The 21959-nt window shown below is 48.4% G+C and overlaps 1 protein-coding gene and 1 long non-coding RNA gene across 4 annotated transcripts in view; one reads left to right on the plus strand and one right to left on the minus strand.

The window, feature by feature from the left end:
- Positions 1-1872: 1872 nt before the first annotated feature.
- Positions 1873-8411, plus strand: LOC139041031 (uncharacterized). The gene is made up of 3 exons (XR_011495492.1): positions 1873-2757; positions 4488-4639; positions 6720-8411. It is a non-coding gene; the product is annotated as an uncharacterized lncRNA (long non-coding RNA).
- A 6171-nt stretch (positions 8412-14582) lies between these two features.
- The window catches only part of SH3BP4 (SH3 domain binding protein 4), a 96655-nt gene continuing 89278 nt past the window's right edge, over positions 14583-21959 (minus strand). For all 3 annotated transcript variants that reach the window (XM_070489346.1, XM_014862585.3, XM_070489344.1), the window contains 2 exons: positions 17650-17838; positions 14583-16814 (listed from right to left, as the gene is read on the minus strand). In XM_070489346.1, the coding sequence (XP_070345447.1) occupies positions 16590-16814; positions 17650-17838 (414 nt within the window). In that variant the 3' untranslated portion in view covers positions 14583-16589. The remainder of the gene's footprint in view (positions 16815-17649; positions 17839-21959) is intronic.

Below are 21959 nucleotides of genomic sequence, written 5' to 3' on the forward strand. Positions count from 1 at the left end.
CCCCGTCCTCTCCCCTTCCCTTCCTACCACACATGTTTAATGTGCTGCCCCCGATGCTGCCCACCAGGGATGCGAGATAAGCAGAGCCAGACAAGGCACCAGCCCAGAGTCTCCTGGGAGAGGCAGATGTCAGGGAAATAATCATACTAAAGATGGTATAATTACAAAGTGAGATTAAACGCTCCGGAGGAAAGGGCCGTGGATCTAGTGTTTAACAAAGGAAACCGATCAAGGCCAGGGATTGGAGGGCATCCCTAGGAAGTTCTGGAGAAAAACTTACCCAGGGGAGGGCCAGGAAATCGTGTGACGGAGGGAGCCACCTCCAAGGAGGGGACCCCACTTACGCCACGGAGGAGTCAGAGAACCAAGAGCAGCTCCTGAATGTGATTTTTTCAGGTCCCAAATAGGATCCTTCCATTCATCTTGTCCATAAAGAGATCTCTGCTAAGGTAGAGTCTTATCCAGGCTGACAAGATGTTATTTTGGTCCTCCCACGTCTCTCCAGATAAGAGAATTCTGGCTACCTCTTATCAGAGTGCCTGGAGCACCTCAGAGAGGGCTGTGCCAGACACCCAGTAAATGTTTGTGGGCTGACTTCAACAGCCGTGCTTAAAGCTCCCTACATTTTTTATAGGATATCTCTTTAAGTTTTTATACTGCTCCCACAGGGACATTTTAAAGATTCACAAGCTGTCACAGAATGCCTCAAAATACTCTAAAGAATGAGACTACACAAAATCTCTCTCTTTAAAATCTGTTAGAGCTGTGATAAACAAAGGATATTTACGTTCAAGAAACGTGCATTTAAATTTATCCTCAGAAACTGAATGAAAGGACTGATATTTCCCCCAAATTAAAGCTTTTGAATCACCTTGCAGTTATCCCTTTGGGTGTACAGAAAACATAAATCAAAGGTACTTTGGATGATTTTAAAAATACCATCATGTGTAACCAGGAAAAAGAAGCTAGGATCCGAATACATTCCCTAACAATTTCTCTCAAAGGCTGAGCAAGTATCCACGTATTTTGAGTTTTCCCCTTGGGAAACTAAGAAAATCTTATTCTTTTTCTTAAACGGTGGGACATTTCTGCAAGGATATACACAATAATGTTTCCTTACGTATTAAATTCTGATTCAGAGAAATCCACCATGTTTAGAACAGCCATTATATTATAATAAACAAGAAGGAAAATTAGAAGACTACAATTTGCAGTAGCATCTCTTTAAAATACAAGGTTTTCAAATTAAAACTTCAGAGTTCATGTAGAGAAAATGGAATTTCCAAGGGAGAGACTGCTTTCAAGTTTATGCGCATACTTAGCTTCTGGTGAAATGTTACTGTCACTTACTGGGTTCTTGGCCTTTGGGAAAATACCACATTACAAAAATTTCTTGGCAAAATGTCCCCCAAACATTCTGCAGAGGGAAGGCAGCTCAACCCAGAAGGTCTCTGGCGGTTTCATGGGTGAGCTTGGACTGTGGGCTGTCCCGGTCGTGTGTGACAGAGATGGGCGGTGGTAGGGGTCATCCCAGGAGCCTGGTTGGCATCCTACATGGAGGATGCTTTTAGTCAAAATTCAAGACAACATCACAGTGATAATAAGTCACTATGACTTCATTAGGCTCATTCTATGCAAATGGGAACCCCTTGCTTCAGTGGACGGTCTCTGTGCATTTAAACACCTGTTTGGTCATTTGGTTCGAGACTCTACATCTCGTTCCCTCCAGCTCTCGCTTTCTTCCATCAAACCACTCCACTGGTGAGCAGGCTCATTCTCAGGCCCAGGCTTGGAGTCCTTAGTTAGGAGAGATTCATCCATCCTCTTCCGGCATCTGGCGGCGTCTAGGAAAAGAGCTCAGATGAAAGGCATCCTTGTTTTTTTCACATGAAGAATGTGAGCAGAACCTGCATATGGGCGAGGCTCGTGGAATGTTTTGCTGATGAGGGAGGTACACTGGGAGATTCCGCTCAGAGTCAGGGCTTCGGCTGTGTCTCCAAGTTGCTTGTTTCACATTTTTCTTTTCTTGTATGTCAGTTTTACTTGAATGCATTTTGCATTACACTTACAAATGTTAACTCATTAAACTCATAAACCTTAAACTCAAACAGTGCTGTATGTCAATAAGATCTCAATAAAATGAAAAAAAAAAAAAGGACTTTGCTTTCCTTAGGAATCCTTTACGACGCCCAGCTGTGTCGTGCACTTTTATCGGAATTAAATTTGAATAGTTAAAAATCATGTAATTATAGTCATCTTTGATTCCAGTGACATGAATGGACGCAGGTCTATAAATTATAAGCCCTGGCTGCACTTTCACAATAAGAGTGTCAGGCCAGTTTTTAGGGCCAATTGACTGACTAATCCAAGCTTGCCAGCTTGTGGCGGAAAAATAGATCCAAACACACATGCTCCCACATTTATGTGATGACTTTACTCGGGGCCCACACCATCGCCCTCTGGCCCCTATTCCTCCATCCTGATGAGATTTCTGGTGGGTTTATGGTTACATGGCAACCAACCAGTGTACATAACGCCTCCCACCCCCAGACCCCCTTAGCTGGGAGACCCCATGCCCTTTGCCCTCTCCCTTCTTGCTGCCTGGAAGATGGACCTGGTGCCTAGACACGCGGCAGCTGTCTTGACCATGGGACACAGCCACGCCCTGAGGATGGCCATGCAGGGAGACAGAGGAGGCTGGTTCCTGAATGAGCGCATCAACCCCAGACCACTCGTCCACCCTGGACAACTTGTCAGGTGAGAAAAATAAACCCTCTTCTCGATGCAGCCGTTCTGGGTCAGGTTTCTGCTGCATTCAGCCAAATGCAGTCCTGGCAGATGGGTAGAAGGATGTATGTCATAGATGTGCTATGCACGATGTGTAGTTGCTGAAAACACCCGGGCGGGCTGTGTTCTGGACACAGGGAGGCTGGCATCTCATCAGGGCCGTGTGTTGGCCCCTCCCACCTCATATTTGTTTAGTGATAAGCCCAGTAAACACTCTTATTCTCATTAACACTCTGAATACTGTAGTCTTTGATATGAACATCATCTCTTTTCACACCTTCTAGGCTAGTAATTGTTAAACTTCTGTGGATCATGAACCCGATGGGAACCTATTGAAAACTCCAGATCTTTTTAGAAGCTGCACAGACTAAAATATACAAAAAAATTAGCGTACCATTTGAGGGTTTTATCGACCCCCCTTCTAAAATCCACCTGTGGCCCTGGCTGAAAACATCCTGTTCTAGGCATACAAATCAGTTTTGATGATCTGCCTATATATGCCCAGTTTGCTGATTAACAATATGCAAATTAGGTACTTGTTTGATTTTTAATTTTGCAAATTGGGGTATTCGTTCTGTTCCTTGGATCCTCACAGCCAATGCTAAATTACTCTCATTTCATAAATTATCTGTAGCCAAAAAATATATAGAATAATGAAAACGTCACTGGCACAGACTGAGAAATCAAACAGCACAAAAAGATACACGACAGACACTGAGTCCTTCACCAAATGCAGATCCCCAGGCCCAGCAACCCCGTGACCGAGTTTCTTGGGCGTCATTCCAGAAATGTTTCAGGTATGGCCCTACTTTTTTCTTTTAACATAACTGAGAGAGTTTATACTCACTGTTCTGTCTTTTTTTTTTCCAGTTATTATATCTTGGAGATCCTTTCACACCAATAATTGTAGATCTGCCTATTCTTTCTTTTTTTTTTTGAGGAAGATTAACTCTGAGCTAACATCTGCCGCCAATCCTCCTTTTTTTGCTGATGAAGCCTGGCCATGAGCCAACATCTGTGCCCATCTTCCTCTACTTTATATGTGGGACGCCTACCATAGCATGGCTTGATAAGCAGTGCCATGTCCACACCCAGGATCCGAACCTTTGAACCCTGGGCCGATGAAGCGGAACGTGTGCCCCCAACCGCTGCACCACCAGGCCAGCCCCTCTGCCTATTCCTTTTAATGGCTGAACAGTATTCCATTGTGTAAATATAGTGCAATTAATTTAATCACCCCATTGTCGATGGACATTTATGCTGCGGGGGATTTTAAAATCATTCTTGGGTCAGCTGGCCTCTGTGCTGTTTCTGTGTCAGCCATTGAAGTCTGTGGAGAAAATACAAACTCATTATATCTGCTGGACCGAGGGAAATTAAAAATGAAAAGCCAATTGCAAACCCTTCTCACTTTTCAGCATCTCCACGTAAAACATTCCGATGTCAGAAATACAATTTTTGCTCTACACCACTTTCAATTATGCGAGTCACAGTTTCCTTCTCTTGCTGGGGTTTTTGACTCACAGAAGAACATCCCCCGGGTATAGCAGGAACGGGAAACAGCACGGCCCTTAGGCTGCCTGGGTTGGAATCTCAGCTTCATGCTTCGTAGCTGTGTGGACTTGGCAAAGTTACTTAACCCCACTGTGCCTCATTTTCTCATCTGTAAAATGTGGATAATAATTGTACCCATCTTACAGGGATGGCGTGAGGATCAAATGAGTTAAAAGCTCGAGTTCTTCAGACTGTGACAAGCAGAGAGAAAGCGCTAAGTGCTGGCCGTTAATAGTCTAGGTGGCCTTGGAATCAAACCGAGGGGCCAGTTGCTTCTGCCGTGGTGGTGTTGTCCAAGGTAAGGAATGCCGGGAGACCTGTGTCAGAACCCTCCTTGATCTCTGGTGCAGACACACACATGCACACGCTCGCACACTCATGCATACGTGCACACACCCAAGAACACTCACACACACCTCCCAGGTACATCCGGGGCCTATTGAGCTTGACTGACGTTGTGGGAGGGACTTCTGCAAAGTCCTGCCTGGGGCCCCCCCATGCGCCAAATGGGAGAAGTCTGCGTCTGCCGCATGGTGCCTCCCCCGGAGACAGGAAGCAGCCGTGGCCACGAGCCCCTGAATACAGAACACCGGGTGAGGCCCAAGCCTTGCCCGGCCCCTGGAGTATCTCGTCTCCAACTGGGGATAAAAATTGCTGCCTCTGACGAACGGGAAGCCTGTTGCTAAGCGCCAGCCGGCCCATTTATCCCTCTCAGCAGGGACAATCCAACAAGTCCCACTGACACAGTTTGTGTCAGAGGCGACTCCCCGGAAACAATTGCCTGGATTTTAATTAAAGTTCAGCGGGGGGAGTGACTGAAAGTGGGACAGCGAGTGGAAGGCAGGAAGCCCAGGACAGGAGTCTGGAGCTGTGGCTGCTGAAATATTTAGAAATCACAAAACAGAATCCATGCCCATCCCCTCCTACCCAGAAATGGATATCATGTCTGTTTCCCTTCTGTTGAGCGTTTTGCCATAAGATTAAACATTGAGCTTGTCCTCACACCTAAGGGCACCTAAGAATCAGACAGAAAGCCTGGTAAAATGCACATTCCTGGGGCACCCACAAGCATCTGATTCTAAAGGCGTGAATCTTTTTTTTTTCTTTTTTTGCTGAGGAAGATTGTCCCTCAGTTAACAACTGTGCCAATCTTCCTCTATTTTGTGTATAGGTCACCACCACAGCATGGCTGATGAGTGGTGTAGGTCTGTGGCCGGGATCTGAACCTGTGAACCCTGGGCCACTGAAGCAGAATGCACCAAACTTAACCACGATGCCATGGGGCCAGCCCCGAGAATCTGCATTTTTAATGTGCTTCCTCCTGATGAATCTCAGTCAGGTGGTTGTGGACTATGCTTAAAAAAACAGGCAAGTGGTCATGGCAATTACATTTTTAAAAATGATCTTCAATAGCTGGATTCTTTCATTTTCTCCAGATTACCAGGCTGGTACCTACTTCACTTCCTCCCAGAGCTGTGGGTAGAAGAAATATATGGGAATCCAAAATAATGGTATTTCAACTAGAGCTCTGTTGTGATCTGATACTTGCAAAATACCCTAATAAAAGCAAATATTACAGACATTTGAATAATGCAAAGTAAAGTATATTTTGAAGATGTTTTGAAAATAATGATGCTAATATGCTGCCTTGTTTGGAGTGAAGTATGAGTGCTATGCAAAGCTCTTTTGTTCAGGGAGACAATGCTGCATGATGACATCAGAGGTACCCAATAATATTTTCAGCAGAATTTTGGAATGTGTCACACGTCACAAACACAAAAATGGAGTTGTTTTTACTTGAGTATGATGCAAAACAAATTTATTCTGGGTTTGATAGCTTGAGATGCCCTGTGTGTGGCACAGTGACACTAGCCATCAGCACATCTCTATATATTTTGCACAAATCTAATATTTGAAAAATGATCACTATCTCCCACATCCTGGGAAAAATACATAAATCTCCAAGGTCTGCGTAAATTATTTCTAACTACGTCGACTGCCCTCAGTCCCTCCATTCATTTTCATCACCTATTCCATCTTTAGCTTCTCAACTCATCTATCGCATGGAAAATGTGATAATTAGGAATACAAAAAGGTGTTTTGCAAAATGCCTTGGAGAACTGGAATCTGATTTTCCAATGAGATTTTTAACACACGATTGTATTCTTTTGAATTCACCAGTTGCACAGAGAACACACATTCACACAGCACTTCCGTACACACACACACACGGTTGCGTTTATATATTTCAACGTTACAAGTGGTTAAGCTGACTCGTCAGTGTGGGTTTTCCTATAAATTCTTCATTCTGTTGATTCTAACCAGGCTCAGAGTCAAAAATGAAAGTGACTTGACTCTAGAGATCCTTTCTCTTCTAGACAAGAAGGATGGCCCTGTGACTCCGGAGTCGCCAGGCAACCACTGTGCCTGCTGGTCCTTCTGCCTCCTGCTTCCCCCAGGCGTCAGGGCCACGGTCCAGGGAGGCCTGTGACACCAAGACAGCTCACCTGAGGCTACAGATGTTCACCAAATGTACCCAAGTCTGCTATTCTCACCCAGGTGCCATTATCCACACCCTGGGTGTGAACTGATTTTGCTTTTGGAGTGTAGAAAAATATGTGGATGTGTGAAAAGTAAAGCAAACACTTGTTATTCCAAAGTGTGAGCTTCAGCTGAGCTAAACATATGTAAAGTTATAGTGGGAAGACCAGTGAACTAAAATGAGTAGAGATAGAACTTTCTAGAAAAAGATCCTGGATGGACTCCCTACGAAACTTATATTTGTTTGATTAAAAAAAAAAAAACGACTGCAATTACGCACAAAGCTTTCAGGCCCTTGTACCTGGCCTCCATTCCCCTAAATGAATTGGTCTGCAGTGATCATTGGGAAGTCGTTCATTCAACCAGCTATTCATCCAAGAATTTACTGAGTGTGAGTTTGAATTTATTGAGTGTGAGTCAGGCACTGTGGCATCCTCCTTGCTCAGTTTACAGTCTGTGGGGCACAAGCAAATGAGCACTTCTAATAGAAGGATTCGGATTATACTTGTGGTAAGGGCAGAGAGCCGACAAAAACAAAGGAAGGGCCTTCAGCCCAGGTGGCACATCCAGGAAGACTTCCCAGGGCAGTCTGATTATCAGAGCAGAATCCTGAAGGGATAAAAATAGTCAGAAGTCACGGCGCTTATCTGCATGCAACAGAAATCGGCAATGGCTGATTCTCACGAAAAGGGACTCATTAAAGGATAACTGAGTAATTCACCAGAGGGCTGGGAGAGAGGAGGAACCACGCCCAATGCTGAGTGTCCAGAAGTGGCCTGATGAGGGATGTGCCACCACATTGGGCTCACCAACCACCGGGGGAACTGCCACGGCCCTATGTGCCCAGTGATGCCACAGCTCGCCCTGTGACCACTGCTGCCCTGAGTGCTGGCTGCTTCTGCCACCATTCTGGCCGCCTTCTGCAAGTTGCTGATGTCTGAATCAGAGAGCCACGTGGTGGCAGCTAGTCACACATCTGCATTCAGCTGCAAGGGAAGTTTTGAGTTTGCTGGGCACCCAGAAAATGTAAAAAAGCCACAGACACAGTGAGGAGGGTGGCCTGGATAGAAACAGCCCCCCCGTGCAAAGAGCCAGGGAAACAGTTTCATCTTCTATCTCCCTTATTCGTCCAACAACCCAAGTCTTGAGAAACGCACAGATGTTTGTCATTGGCCAACCTTTTACTTTGCCAAAAAAGGCATGAAAATGACAACTACTGCTGCAATTTATTATCATTATCAGTTGCCAAAATAAAGGATACTTAAGGGGCCGGCCCGGTGGCGCAGCGGTTAAGTTCGCACGTTCCGCTTCTCGGCGGCCCGGGGTTCGCTGGTTCGGATCCCGGGTGTGGACATGGCACTGCTTGGCAGCCATGCTGTGGTAGGCGTCCCACGTATAAACTAGAGGAAGATGGGCACGGATGTTAGCTCAGAGCCAGGCTTCCTCAGCAAAAAAAAGAGGAGGACTGGCAGTAGTTAGCTGAGGGCTAATCTTCCTCCAAAAAAAAATAAATAAATAAAAAAAATAAAGGATACTTAATGCCAAAAAGGGATGAAGGGCTTAATTCCAGGATCAGGAACAGTAATTTGACGTGCATGAATTAGGCTTAACGAAAACCTGCAGTGCAGTGTCCTGTGTCTCTTTTTTTGTATGTACCGGTGGAAGCTTCATCGAGGCCAGCGATGCCCCATGAGTGCATTTGGAAGTCATTCATTCGTCTGCTCTAAACATGGGGACCACGGAAGGTGGGGAGTTAGGCAGAAAGAGCCATGGGTCTATATTTTAGAAAGGCCATTCTGGTGGCCGTGTGGAGGATGAGTTGATGCGCCAAGACTGGTTCTGCAGGTACGGGGCAGAGATGATGGTGACCAGGACTAAGTTAGTGAGTAGTCCCAGGGAGAGAGGAGAAGAAATGAGCGGTGGCTGAATCAGAAGCCTTAATGGCCAATATGATGGGAGTGGGGGAGAGGGGGAAAAAGGACCAAGGATGCCGTCCAGGTTTCTACAGTATTTTCTGCCTCTACTTCTCACTGGCTTTCTTGGTCCAGAATCTTTCAGCTACGCCTAACGTCTTTCTATTTAGAGCCGAAGTCCCAGAACTGCCCACTCCCTCACCACGCTCCCTCCCACACTGTGTCTGACTCTGCTTCCCCTCCCCAACCATGCTTCTAACCATCCTCTCCCCACTTCCCGGGAAAGCCATTCATCGACGCCTGGGCTCCCCCTCCACGTCCTGACCCAGCTGTGTTCTCAGAGGCCGCACTGTCGGCCCCACTGCCTCCTGACTCCTGCCGCATCAAATGCCACACTAAGCTGAGTCTCTTCCTCTGCCTCCCACATCCTCCTGGCCCTGATATCTGGGTCGGTCCATGGCTTTGGGACTCCAGGCTTCTCCTCAGCTAATCCTACCCAGCACTACCTGTTCGGATCTGTCGCCCCCTCCAGTTCCCATCCCCCAAAGCCTTCTACCCACTCTGAGCAAACTCCAGGAGCCTTGGTCTGGCACTCAAGGCTGCTTGCCCCCGTCCCCATCTTCCCATCCCACTCTCCCTCCCCAGCCCTTCTTACAGCAGCGCACACTCCAACTTCTCTGAACTACTCATTGCTCCCACACTTCGCCTCATCAGAGAGGCCTTCCCACAGTGCCCTGCTCTATACCGATGCCCTCCCCACCAACCCAAGGTCATAGTACATCACTTATTTTTCTTCATAGCACTTACGTGACCTTTCACTAAATATTGATCTAGTCTATCGTCTGTTTCCCAGTGGCACGTGGGCTCCATGGGGACAGGGATTACCCCCCTGGGTCTAGAACAGCCCTGGGCATATAGAAGGTGCTCAACCAATATCTATGAATGAACACCTCCCCCTGCCCTTTCAGTATCCTCCTGGATTTCCCCTGGAAAATACCTTGGGTGTCTCTTCTCATAGCCTCCGAAGACTCAACCACACTCTCACTGGAAACCCCAGCACCCAACAGGCTCCCCTCTTTCTCAAATCCTTCCTTGGTCCACTCTGACCACAGTGCTCGTCTCCCTGAGTTTCAGGTATCTGCTCCTGGGTCTGGATCTTCCTTGTCGGAATACAAACTCCTGCAGGGCCAGGAGCTGGCTCTTCTCTCCCTTGACGGGTCTCCCTTCACCCTCTGTGCGCAGGACCGGCAACCAGACAACAGGCATGGGATGAGCAGCTCATTGGCCCTTCCGTCAAGCTGCCCGCACGCATTTCACGGAGGTTGATGCTGACCCAGTTTGGGTAACTTTTGCTGCCCCCTCAAGGTGACAATTACCCTGAATGTACAGTAGATATTCTTTTCAAAAGTAAACCAATTGAAATGGAAAATTAAGAAAAATGACTTTAGATATTTCAAAAGTCATAGACAAAACCAATTAATCTCTTCACGTTTCCTTCTCTTCCACTAAGAACATTGGGTCAGAGAAGCAAAGCTTTAAAAATACCATTCTTGCCAACCTGAACTTGGAGCAGAAAATAATAATATTAGCAATTCAGAACAACAGGTATAGCAAATCTGGGTGATTCAGTTTCCTTAGGATGAGTGCTTTTTTTTTTAAGGGAAAAAATTTACATCCTTATTTTCATTAACCTCTAAGCGAACATTAGCATTTCCTCCAAGGATGTGTACAGGCAAGGAACCTCTGTAATAATAGAAATCCCTCTGATTTTGTCAACAGTTTCTAAATCTCAGATTATTTTTCTGTCTGTTAACATTTCTGTAGCCAAGGCAATGCTCGCCACTGTGTTGAGCTTATGATGGGTAGACAGACATCGACTGTTCGATCGTGTTATTTAACACATATAGAAGCATACCTACTACCACGCCACGATTTTTAAAAATCTTTTGGCAACTGTATGTAAATATAATTGCTTTCACTTGTGATCTCAGATTACTTTATTCATTTACGTAATTCTGAGGCATCTACAGGCTCCATCAAACTGCCAGCGGGGTCCAGGCATGAGCAGAATTAAGACTTGAACTTCACTTCATATCTGACTCCATTCCCTATTTTTCCCTTTTTTTTTTTGAGGAAGATTAGCCCTGAGCTAACTGCTGCCAATCCTCCTCTTTTTGCTGAGGAAGACTGGCCCTTAGCTGACATCCGTGGCCATCTTCCTCTACTTTATATGTTTACATGTCAATTGTCCCTCAATAAAGTGGAAATTTAAGGAAAAAAACGGAAAACTGGTTAAGTGAAAATATTTTAAATATTTAGGATTTTAGGGAAAGGGGTACAAAATAGTAATGCCTATCCTGCACATACGTTCCAGAAGAGATCTGTGAGGGCAGGGGTGGGGGGATAACAGCCCACCTCCCCTGGTCCCAAAGCACACTTGTTAATGGGACAGCCCCAGTTCTGGCTTTGGGCATTTGTTACTCGTGCAATGGCTGTCATGCTGCTTTCCGTTTCTGATGTGCCACGAAGGCACAGCTGGGGGTGGACAGAGCTTGGGCCTGGCTACTGGGCCAGTCGGGCCCATTGGCCCTCCCTGAGCCTCAGTTTCCTCATCTTTGAAACCAAAATCATCACAAAGGTGAAACAGGACAAACCTTGGGTAGACCACAGGTGCTTAGCAAGGCCTGGGCATCTGGCGGCACGTTCTTTCCCCCCAGAAATCAGATTACTTGACCGTTTAGGACAAGGCCACTTCAATCTATCTTACATAAAACCGAATTTTATTACAGCACAAATCATGGCCCAAACTGAGAGTTTCCCTCGTGCCGGGAAATGAATCATTAGGACACGGAATTGATTTGGTGTACACTTCATTGAGTTCCATCCCCGTGATGCGCTTCTCTTTGAACCCCTTAAAATCGAGCTAGTTTTGATGCCTTCCTTGCCGGACAAGTTCTCACTGATTGTTTGCATGGGTTGTGAACACAGCACGAAGCCCGTTCTCTCCACTCCAATAGCCAAGAGGTTCTCAGATGCATTTCTATCCCAGAACTACGGTTAATTCCTTCACGCAACAAACACTTAAGGCGCCCGGCTCTGCGGGTTCAAGTGATGAGTTTAGACACGGTCGCTGCCCTCAAAGAGCTCTGTGTCGCTGATGGGGAAGGAAGAGAAGGTGTTTGAACTTGGAGGAACAGCCTGGACAAAGACAGGGAGGTTTGCAAAGGGGAGGTGGTCAAGGGAGTTGAGCTGGTGTGTGACAGAGCTGACCACATGGCAGGAAGGAGGCGGTCTCTGGGTCTCCCTCTTGTATCCCATGGATGTGGGAGCAGAAGCACAGTGGGGAAGTGGACCAGGTGGGAGGATGTCAGAGTAGTCTGGCCAAAAAAAGGAGTGGGAGCAAAGGGACAAGGAAAAGATCCTAAGTCCAGTCACGGCAGTAGGAGACCTATGGGCCACTGGGATCTGGTGACTGCTGGTGGGGAAGGTGCCAGGACTAAGGTGGGCTTGGCTGCTGCAGCCAGGTCCATGAGAACTTGGAGGTGGTGGGGGCTGGGTGATCGATCACCACGTAAATGATTTGGTGCATGCCCCATTTGGTATGACCGCACCACGGTCACGTAAAGAACCAAGGCAGCAATTTACCAAGGACAAAATTGCCCTTTTATGTGAATTATTACCAATAATATTAACATCAAAATCAACATCAATAAAGGACTGGAGGTTTTAACTGAGCTTCTTGGACTGACCTGGAGAATATTCTGTAAAAAGATAAAAGCTGTTCCTATTCAGACTGGCACGGACCAATTCTGGACTTGCAGAGGCCGAGAAAAGTAGTACAAGCGAGTTCTTCTATCTTTACCTGAAATAATCCAGATGTGGCAGGGGTGTTTCCCTTTTAAGAGCAACCCCGTCTCCCCTCCAGCTTTTAGGTTACAGTAATAATCTGGGTCTGCTGCCCCTGAGATTAAAGACACACTCGCTGCCATAATAGCCCTCACAGCCTCAGTGGCCTGACGTAAACTCTAGTCACAATGTGATAAAGATGTCACGGGACAGAAAGCCTTCCAGGGGTCATTCAGGGGCCTGGAATCCCGCTGTGTGACTCTTCCTCATCTTTAGGTCCCTGGGGTTCTTTCTGTTCAATGAGAGAACAGGAGTGCGCCCAGAAGGTTCTACTGGCTGGGCTCAATGGCGGCCTCTATCACTTTTGCTCACAGTTCCACTGCCCAGACACTCAGATGGCAACACCTCCTTGTAAGGGAGCTTGGGAAATAGTCCCAGTGTTTGCTTAGGAAGAAAGCAGGTTTTGCTGAATATGGCCAGTCCTGTCAGAAGTGGACCTTTTCACTTTTATTTCTCCTTTTTCTCCCCAAAGCCCCCTGGTACAAAGTGGTGTATTTTTAATTGTGGGTCTTTCTAGATGTGGCATGTGGAACGCTGCCTCAGCATGGCTTGATGAGCAGTGCCATGTCTCTGCCCAGGATTTGAACTAGTGAGGCCCTGGGCCACTGAAGCAGAGGGCACGAATTTAACCACTCGGCCACGGGGCCAGCCCCAGAAGTGGACCTTTTAAGAATTACCTCCTCCACCCCTCTCGCTTTTGCATTAAATTGGGCAGAGAATGCTGTGATGGATGAAGCTGGGTTCCTTCACCATTCTCCCATGCAAGCCACATCCAAAGGCTGGGTCGCTGGAGGCCGGGTTGTGGGTCCCTCAGAGGAATGTGCTGAAGTTCCAGTTCAACACACCCCCCAACCTGTGAATGCAGCCTCATTTGGAAATAGGGTCTTTACAGATGTAATCAAGATAAGATGAGGTCACACTCAATTCAGGTGGGCCCTCAGCCACGACTGGTGTCCTTCTAAGGGGAGGGAGGTTTGGAGACAGACAGGGGGACGATGCCTTGATTTCAGACTTCTGGCCTTCAGAACCGTGAGAATAAATTTGTTTAAGCCACCTGGTTTGTGGCCCTTTGTGACGACAGCCTTGGCTTAAAATCTCTGCCTCTGCTATTAGCCGTGTAAGTTATGGGACCACGTTGAACCCTTGCCTCAACTGGGTGGGTGCACTTAGCTGGCAGGACTAGAATTAAAACACGCATGGAGGGTACAGGACGTACACAGACGTCCTTGCTCACTGGACACGCCCCAGCCCTGTGGGAGGGGTCAGCCTCTTGTGGTCCCATGCACCCTATCAATGCCGCAGACCCTCTGTTCCCCAGGTCTGGCCTGGACTGGGGCTAGCTGGTCCCTACTCAGCCTTTGGTCCTTGGACTAAAGTCACTTCTCAAGGAGACTCTCCTTAGCCCCACTCTTCCCCACCACCTCCAGGCAGGGCTGCTGTCCACCCTGTTCTCCGCCTTGACAACAGGATATTCCCAGGGCACAGTGAGGGCAGCGCCCGTGGGAGTCCTGCTTGCTGCAGCTGGCACCCAATGGACGATGGCCGACCCACAGAAACAGCTCAGTGCTAAACAGTGAGTCGGAGGATTGGATTGCCAGTTCCAGGTTCACAGGGCCAAGAAAAAGGGAAGCCATCCACTCGCATCGTTTGGGGCGCTCTGGGCAACACCAGTTCCCACTGGTCAGTGATGACTGAGCCCCCTGTTCCTAGAGCAATTAAATGAATAGCAAGAAAACAGATCATCTGGTGTCACACTGTCAGCCAGGGATGACCGTTTCGGGAGGGAGCCATTGTTCTATGCACAGCTATTAACACTAGTTTTACTTTTGCTTTATTTAAAGCCTGGTTGGGTATAGAAAAACACACACACACACTCAATAGTTTAAAATATCCAAATAAAATTTACTGCAACTTTTGTAGAATTTCACTTGTGCTACAAGACACGTTGCATAGGAAACTATGTAAAGCCCCTGAGGAAAAATATCCATGGTTTTAAGGTGCAACTGGTTTTGTTTCTTCTTTGGGGAAAAGGTAGGAGATGATCTCTGGGAAGAATGAAGACGGAGGGTTGAGAAGCAGAATTTAAGGTTACTTCGTGTCGTGATGGGGAGTTGTGTGTCTTGGTTCTTGCAGCATAAAATATGTAGTGTTTTTGCTGTTTTTTTTTCTAGCCAGTTGGTCTCCAGTCTCTGAATCAATAGATACATTAAGAATGTTTTAGCCCCATCAGGGATTAGACATTGATTAGACTAAGTAATTAACATGTTTCAAGAAAGCAGATTTAGAGAAGATTCAGGAATCCCACATGGTCCAACATCACTCGGTACAAGCACAGCGCGTGTCCCGGCACATCCCTGGGGATCAACTGTTGACTTGCCAGATCTTTCTTCCACTCTGCCCCTCACTCCCTTCCGGGATGCCACAACTACAAGGCAATCACAGTATTTAACACCGCAAGCTGACCCACAACTGTAAAGATTATTAATACAACTCTGTCAAGTCCAGCAAGTTATGTGGGAAACATTTTCATTTTCAGAAAACATTCATCCTGCTCAGATAATCTCTATATTGAAGAAAGAAAGAAAAAAAGAAGGTTTCCCTATACTATTTATTTCCAAGGAGACATGGGTATCCCAGGAAGGGAGGGGGGTTAAATTTTGGATGGAATAGGGGCCAGCCCGGTGGCGCAGTGGTTAAGTGCGCACGTTCCGCTTCAGCGGCCCGGGGTTCACCGGTTCGGATCCCAGGTACGGACATGGCACTGCTTGGCAAGCCATGCTGTGGTAGGAATCCCACATATACAGCAGAGGAAGAGGGGCATGGATGTTAGCTCAGGACTAATCTTCCTCAAAAAAAAAAAAAATTTTCTTTTTGGATGGAAGGAAGTGGAAAGTTTGGCAAATGGCAGCAGGCCCCTTTGCACATCAGCATGGGGTGTCCCTTGCGGTAAAGATTCCTTCATGCCCAGAGAGATGGCGTCAGCTCTGCAGGAAGTGCTCCCCTGCCCCGAGGGAGAAACACGACAGTGGTCTCTTGGAGATGCAGGGCCACCTGACTCCAATGGCACTGCTCTTCTGAATGACTAGCCACACACAGGCAGGGGCTATAAAGAATGCCAACGCCCAGCTGCCCTCTCCTCTCAAGGACACCTAACTGCTCCTGTTGGATTTAACTCTGCCGACAGCTGCCGTGTCTAACCATTTCCTGCAATATGGGGCGAAGGTACGGAAGAGAATAAAAATAAGAGGGGAGAGCAGGACCCAGACATCCTCAGAAAGAATGGGCGTGAACTATACTCATTTCCTGCAAAACCAAGTTTCCTACTGGATCCACTTTTTTTTTTTACCAAGTCTGGAGCAAAAAGGCCCAACACTTGAATAAGTGTGTTTCCTTGCTAAGTGTTGAAATGCAAAGTATGTCTGGGAATCAGAAATGCCCCCGATGACCCTTAAATACATATATACATCTGTAACATAATTTAAAAAGGTCTTTCTATCACATAAAAACCTCCACAGCATCTGCTCCTATTAAGTGGATTTTTTTTTTTACCTTTATGGTCCATTAAAAAATTAGATACCGCTTTTCTCATAGGCCCCCTCCCCCCATAGTTTAAAAAAAGTGATTTTAAATTTAAATTTATACTTAACAAATAGAAAGCTATTTGATTGGCAACAACCTGCAGTAGAAATTCCCTTCAGGCCTCCCCTCCGCGATGGAGGAGGCGGGTGGAGCATCGTGTGTGCTTGGTCCTTGGGCGTGGGTCCAGCTGGAGGGACCCGGGGTCTGTCTAAGCAGCTGACCCTCCCTCCCTCCCCAGTTCCATGTGACTGGAACGAGACCAGGCAAGGGCGCGTGCCCCAGATCCGCAGCGGAGGGGAGGGAACCCATTCAAATCACGAAGTCGTCATGGTCCGCAGGACTGAAGGCAGCCGCTCTTAGAATGTCCAGGCAGTTCACCAGGATCAGAGCCCCTGTGAGGTGCTTCCAGCGCTTGGTGATGGGGTTCTTCATCTTGTCCAGGCCTATGTGCAGCTCCTGGATGATATCCCGGTAGCTGTCCCCGATCTGGTGGCTCCAGGTTAGTAAAAAGTCATACGCGGGTTTCCACATGGCCTGGAGAGTGGAGTCGTCCAAAACCAAAGGAGGAAGAAGGGAAGAAGAGTAGGGGACAGTGAGAGTTTTGATCTCATCATCTGCTCCAGGTCCTTTGCTCATATTTATGCTACTCTTTCACCCGTGAAACAAACCCAAAGAAACAGGTGGAACCTTCTGTGCCCCGGGCCAGCACAGTTTCAGAGAGAAGAACACGTTTTGTGCCGAGAGCAGTTATATAGCAAATGGTGTCTGGACAAACCGAAAGGTGATTTCTCCCCTTACAGTCCCTGCGGCCCTATCTAGCTGTGCCATTTACTCAGAAATGCACGTGTTAATAAAGGACACCCTTATTCTTGGGACTTCCTGCTTCCTCGGTCTCCTAAGCCTGAACTGTCTTTCCAGAAGCTTAAAGTGACCTCCACAAACAAGAGAGAAATACAAACGACTCTCTGAGCAGGAATCTGACCACTGCCGGGCAACGTCGCCCGACATGCCAGGTGCTCACCCAACACAGCGACAGGCAGACACCCGCCCAGCACCCATCACAAAGGGCTCCCTTCATGCATTATTCACTCTGACTGAAGGTGATTTAAGAGCAGGATTAGCAAGGGCGGGCAGGGCAGCTCCTCTGACGCTGTTCCAACTGCCCATTTCCAGGTGCAGCGGCCTGGCCACCAGCAGAGCCAGGACTCACAATGATCTAAGAAGGATGAGACCGGCCCCACCTGGAGAGAGCCCACCGTGTGCTGGGCACCCGCTCTCAAGGCGACTCGCTTTATCCCCATCCAAACGCTACCAAGTGGTACTTGTTGCGATTGCATCCTCCAGGTGGAGGGGAGGCGGCCCCGCTCACCTCACTGTCCACGACCCCGTTCCTGTCCCGGTGTGGAGATTCGTACGCGTCCATCTGCTGCTTGGAAACCTTAGCGAGCTTCTCCGCCAGCTCCCTCCAGCGCTGCGCTACCTCGACTGCGGTGGTCAGCAGCACAAAGTCCTGGATGAGTCTGACCACCAGGCCCTGGCAGTCCAATTTCAGTAAGGCCTGAGAAGGAAGGAGCAGACCGTGAGGCAGAGCAGAGGGCAGGCTCCGGTTTCATGCAGAGTCCCAACGCTGGGGCAATGTGCTCTGTACCCTCTGAGTGCTAAGGCCTATAAAACGTCCCCTGAGCTCCAGCACCGCAGGGCCCATAGGATGGAGGAAAAGCAATGGTCTGCAGGCTGTACCGGGTTTGATAGTGTCCTCCCTCCACCTGGGACCTCAGAATGTGACCGGATTTGGAAGTAGCATCTTTGCAGATACAATTAGTTAAAATGAGGTCCCACTGGATGAGGGTGGACCCCTCATCCAATGACTAGTGTCCTTATAAGGAAAGAAACAGACATATAGAGAGAGAGGAAGGAGTCCACGCAAGGATGGAGGCAGAGATGGTGGTGATGCAGCCACAAGGATTGCCGAGCAACCAGGAGCTGGAGGAGAGGCCTGGACCACATTCCCCTCTCAGAACCTCCGGAAGCAGCCAACCCTGCAGACACCTCCAGAACTGTGGGAGAATACATTTCTGTTTGGGGCCACCCAGTTTGTGCTACTTTGTCATGGCAGCCCCAGGACATTAACACACAGGGTGAGTGGAGATGATGATGGTTTATTTATTTATTTTATTTTTGAGGAAGATTAGCCCTGAGCTAGCATCTGCTGCCAATCCTCCTCTTTTTGCTGAGGAAGACTGGCCCTGAGCTAACATCCACGCCCATCTTCCTCTACTTTATAGATGGGATGCCTGCCACAGCATGGCTTGACAAGCGGTGCCATGTCTGCACCCGGGATTCGAACCAGTGAACCCTGGGCTGCCAAAGTGGAACGTGAGCACTTAACCACTGCGTCACCGGGCCAGCCTCGATGATGGTTCATCTTGTTCCCACTCCCAGTGGGGCAACTGGAGACAGAGTGGGCCCTTCGCCTAGACAGACAGCAGGGCCTGGGCCTCGGAGGAGGACCGGATGAAGAGCTGGACAGCTGAGGGTGAAGTGCTGCTGACACTGGCCAGATGGGGACTTCCAACGGGCAGAAGAGATGTGAGCGTGTGCTCAGGCTGGGGCTGGGAGCTCAGACTGAGATCTGGAACTCAGGTTTCGGAGGTAAACTGAGGCTGTGTGCGGAGCAGAGGATAAAGAGAACAGAGAAGGCCAAGGCTGACGCTGAGGGCAGGCCATCAAGAAACACTTTCCGGAAACAAAAGGATTGCTCCCTCGTCAATGCTGCAAGAACTTTCTAGTGTGTCTTTAGGACAGGGATTACTAACTATGGGGGGACCCAGGAGAGAAACGAATGCCTGTCACCCTGGGAAGGAAGCAATGGGACAGACAGCCGTGCCCAAGGCCCTGCTTGGCCCCGACAAGCACGTGGCCACCTTGGGACTCGATTACCCATCGCGAAAAACGGGCTGGATCAGACAGGTTTCCAACACAGGACTTAACAGCCCAAAGTATTCTGTGCGACCCCAGGCTGGGGTCACACTAACCTGCTTAAAGAAAGGAAATCAAATCAGCGGGCCCACTGCTCTGCACACGGTGAGATGTCAACGCTCGCCACCCCAGGTTACATGACTGTTCCAAGTGGGTCTGGCACGATCCTAATTACAAATGAGGTCAGCATGGTGGGCGTGTGGCTTCAAGCCGGCCAGGAGGATATCACCCAGTGGGAGCCCCAGGGAGGCGGGAGAGCGGGTGTGGTGAAAATCAGACTCTCCTGGGCCACAGAAGGCGTGTGTCACCCCCCAATCTCATCCACAAAGCCCCTGCCGTCCAGCACACTCTCCGGTTACACCCCAACCACGGGAAAAGACTCGGCTTCCCGGGAAAGGTGAGGACCCCTAGGGACAGTGTCTGAAACTCCTTTGGGCCCTGGGACAGGTGAGGATGAGACCAAAGAGATGCTAGGAGCAGAAAACGTCATCAGGCCTGGGTTCTTTCTGTCCCTTTGCCCTCTGTCCGGGTACCTGATGTTGTCACTTCAAGTGTCATTCCAAAGTGTTAAAAACAAACCAACCAAACCACCCCCAACTGAGCCAAACACGCAGCTTCTGTGAGAATCTGTCGAACACTCTGTGAAGATGGCGGGCAGCCCTGAGTCAGAGCTCGTGCAGTTACAATCTGCCACGTTGCTTATTTTAAAGGGCACAGCTATTTCAGGCTGAGGATTCTAATCTACATTTGATACTTATTTAATAAAACGAAGGAATGGTGAGTCTCTGAATGCACTTAGGCAGATGTCCTGGCAGGTCAATCTCTGCAACTTAAAACATGAGTGATGGTGACAGATCGATCGGACGCTGTCCTGGATCCGAGAGGTTGCAACCAGCTACAAACGTGGTTAGCCAGAAGGGAGTCTGAGGACCACGTGGTCCTTTCCTGTTCTGTTTGTTTGAATAAGCTACTATTACCTGGTGCTTCCTGTGAGCAGGGCCCGGGGCCCATCCACGCCTCGGAAGCCCTATGAAGCAGGTACTGAGCTCACCCCATTTTGCAGATGAAGCCCAGAGAAGGTGAAGTGAGAGGCTCCCAACCTAGCAAGTGGCGGAGCCAGCTCTGCCTCCAGGCAGCCAGCCCCCAGCTCAAAGCCACTGTGTGGGCCCCGCGGTGTCTGTTTCAAAGCGACAGTGGCGGACGCAGATCCAGATTTCTCGGCGCCCAGGCCCATGGCCTTTCCAATCCTGTGGGCACCACATGACGCCAGGAAGTGAACCAAACAAAATACTAGTCTGGATTATGCTCGGTTCAACTTTACATATTTCAGAAAATGATCTGTTTCAATGTGCATTGTGATATATTCGAATGAAATTGTTTTAAAAAAATTAAGCGTCTACTAGATTTGTGCTTCAGAAGACACAAAGAGCGTACACGTTATGTGTTTACGTGTATGGGGAGGGGCGTGTACAAAACTGGTAGAATTTCGGATTTAAATTCTTTTGGTGCGGGTGAAGCGCCAGACACACTGAGGCAGACAGGGTTCCTCCAGCCACGCCAGCTGTCCCGACAAGCGTACTGGACGACCACAGGGCTCGACAATAAGTCACTCAGTGTCCACTCAGTGTCTGCTCATGGCTTCCCAGCACACAAGGCCAACGGGTGCCTGCGTCTCAGCTGCCCAGCTCTGGAGGAGGCCTCGATTTCTCACAGAACACACCAGAGTCACCTGCTTCTGATCCAGCTCATTCCTGGCAGGAGCGATGAACATGGCTCTCTCCCCAAGGGCACTGGGCGCAGGACCCAAAGGTCCTGAGAAAAGCAAACCACTTTCTCTGGCCCTGAACTGCTAGAATGGAGAGCACAGATGGATGAGGGATGAAGGCGTCTTTCATCGACAACTTCGGCTCTGCTTACACAATTTATTGAGCCATCACTGGTTTCGTTTGTCACAAAGCTGTCCACACCATTGCCAAGGGGCACTTTATGCATCTTTTAGGGTAAATTCTGGGTGCCCACCAACTCTTAGCAGTAGAAAATTTCACAGCAGGAGGTTCTGGCTCTGGGAATGTCTTCCCCGTAGCTAGCTCCCCTTTTGATTTTTGCATGCACACAAGTACGCAGAAAATACCCAACGAAATAAGGCACAATTGTGGCTGACTCTGGCTGGAATTTCACTAACTTGAATGGACTATGACTTCAGTCAGGGCGACCAAACTTGTTCTATAAAGGGCTAGACAGGAAACATTTTTGGCTTTGTGGGCCATATGGTCTCTGTGGCAACTGCCCGACTTTGCCGGTGCGGCGTGAAAACAGCACAGACAAGACAGACACCAGTGCGCACGGCTGCGTTCCAGTAAAACTTCATTTACAAAAGCAGGCGGCCCACAGGCCAGAGTCTGCCAGCCCCTGTTTTAAGAGATACTCTTAAATACAGTAAGGTATAATTCTGGTTTTGCTGTATGTTCATTCCACCCACGCTTCTGTTCCTGAGATGTTCGAACATCGGAAAGGCAAGCCTCTCATATTAGCAGCAGAGCGTCCTGCTTTGGGGCTACCTAGCAGGAACCCCCAGGAAGCTAGTTAAACGCAGAGCGTTTAGCTAACTGCCCCCTCTTTTGGGGAATAAGGTGGTTTTTCTCCTGATTCGCAGAGAATCCCTCCACACCATTCTCTCCAGCTGTCAGCTCTCCCTGATCT

Source organism: Equus asinus, chromosome 19 (assembly GCF_041296235.1).
Source record: "Equus asinus isolate D_3611 breed Donkey chromosome 19, EquAss-T2T_v2, whole genome shotgun sequence".
NCBI classification, from domain to species: Eukaryota; Metazoa; Chordata; class Mammalia; order Perissodactyla; family Equidae; genus Equus; species Equus asinus.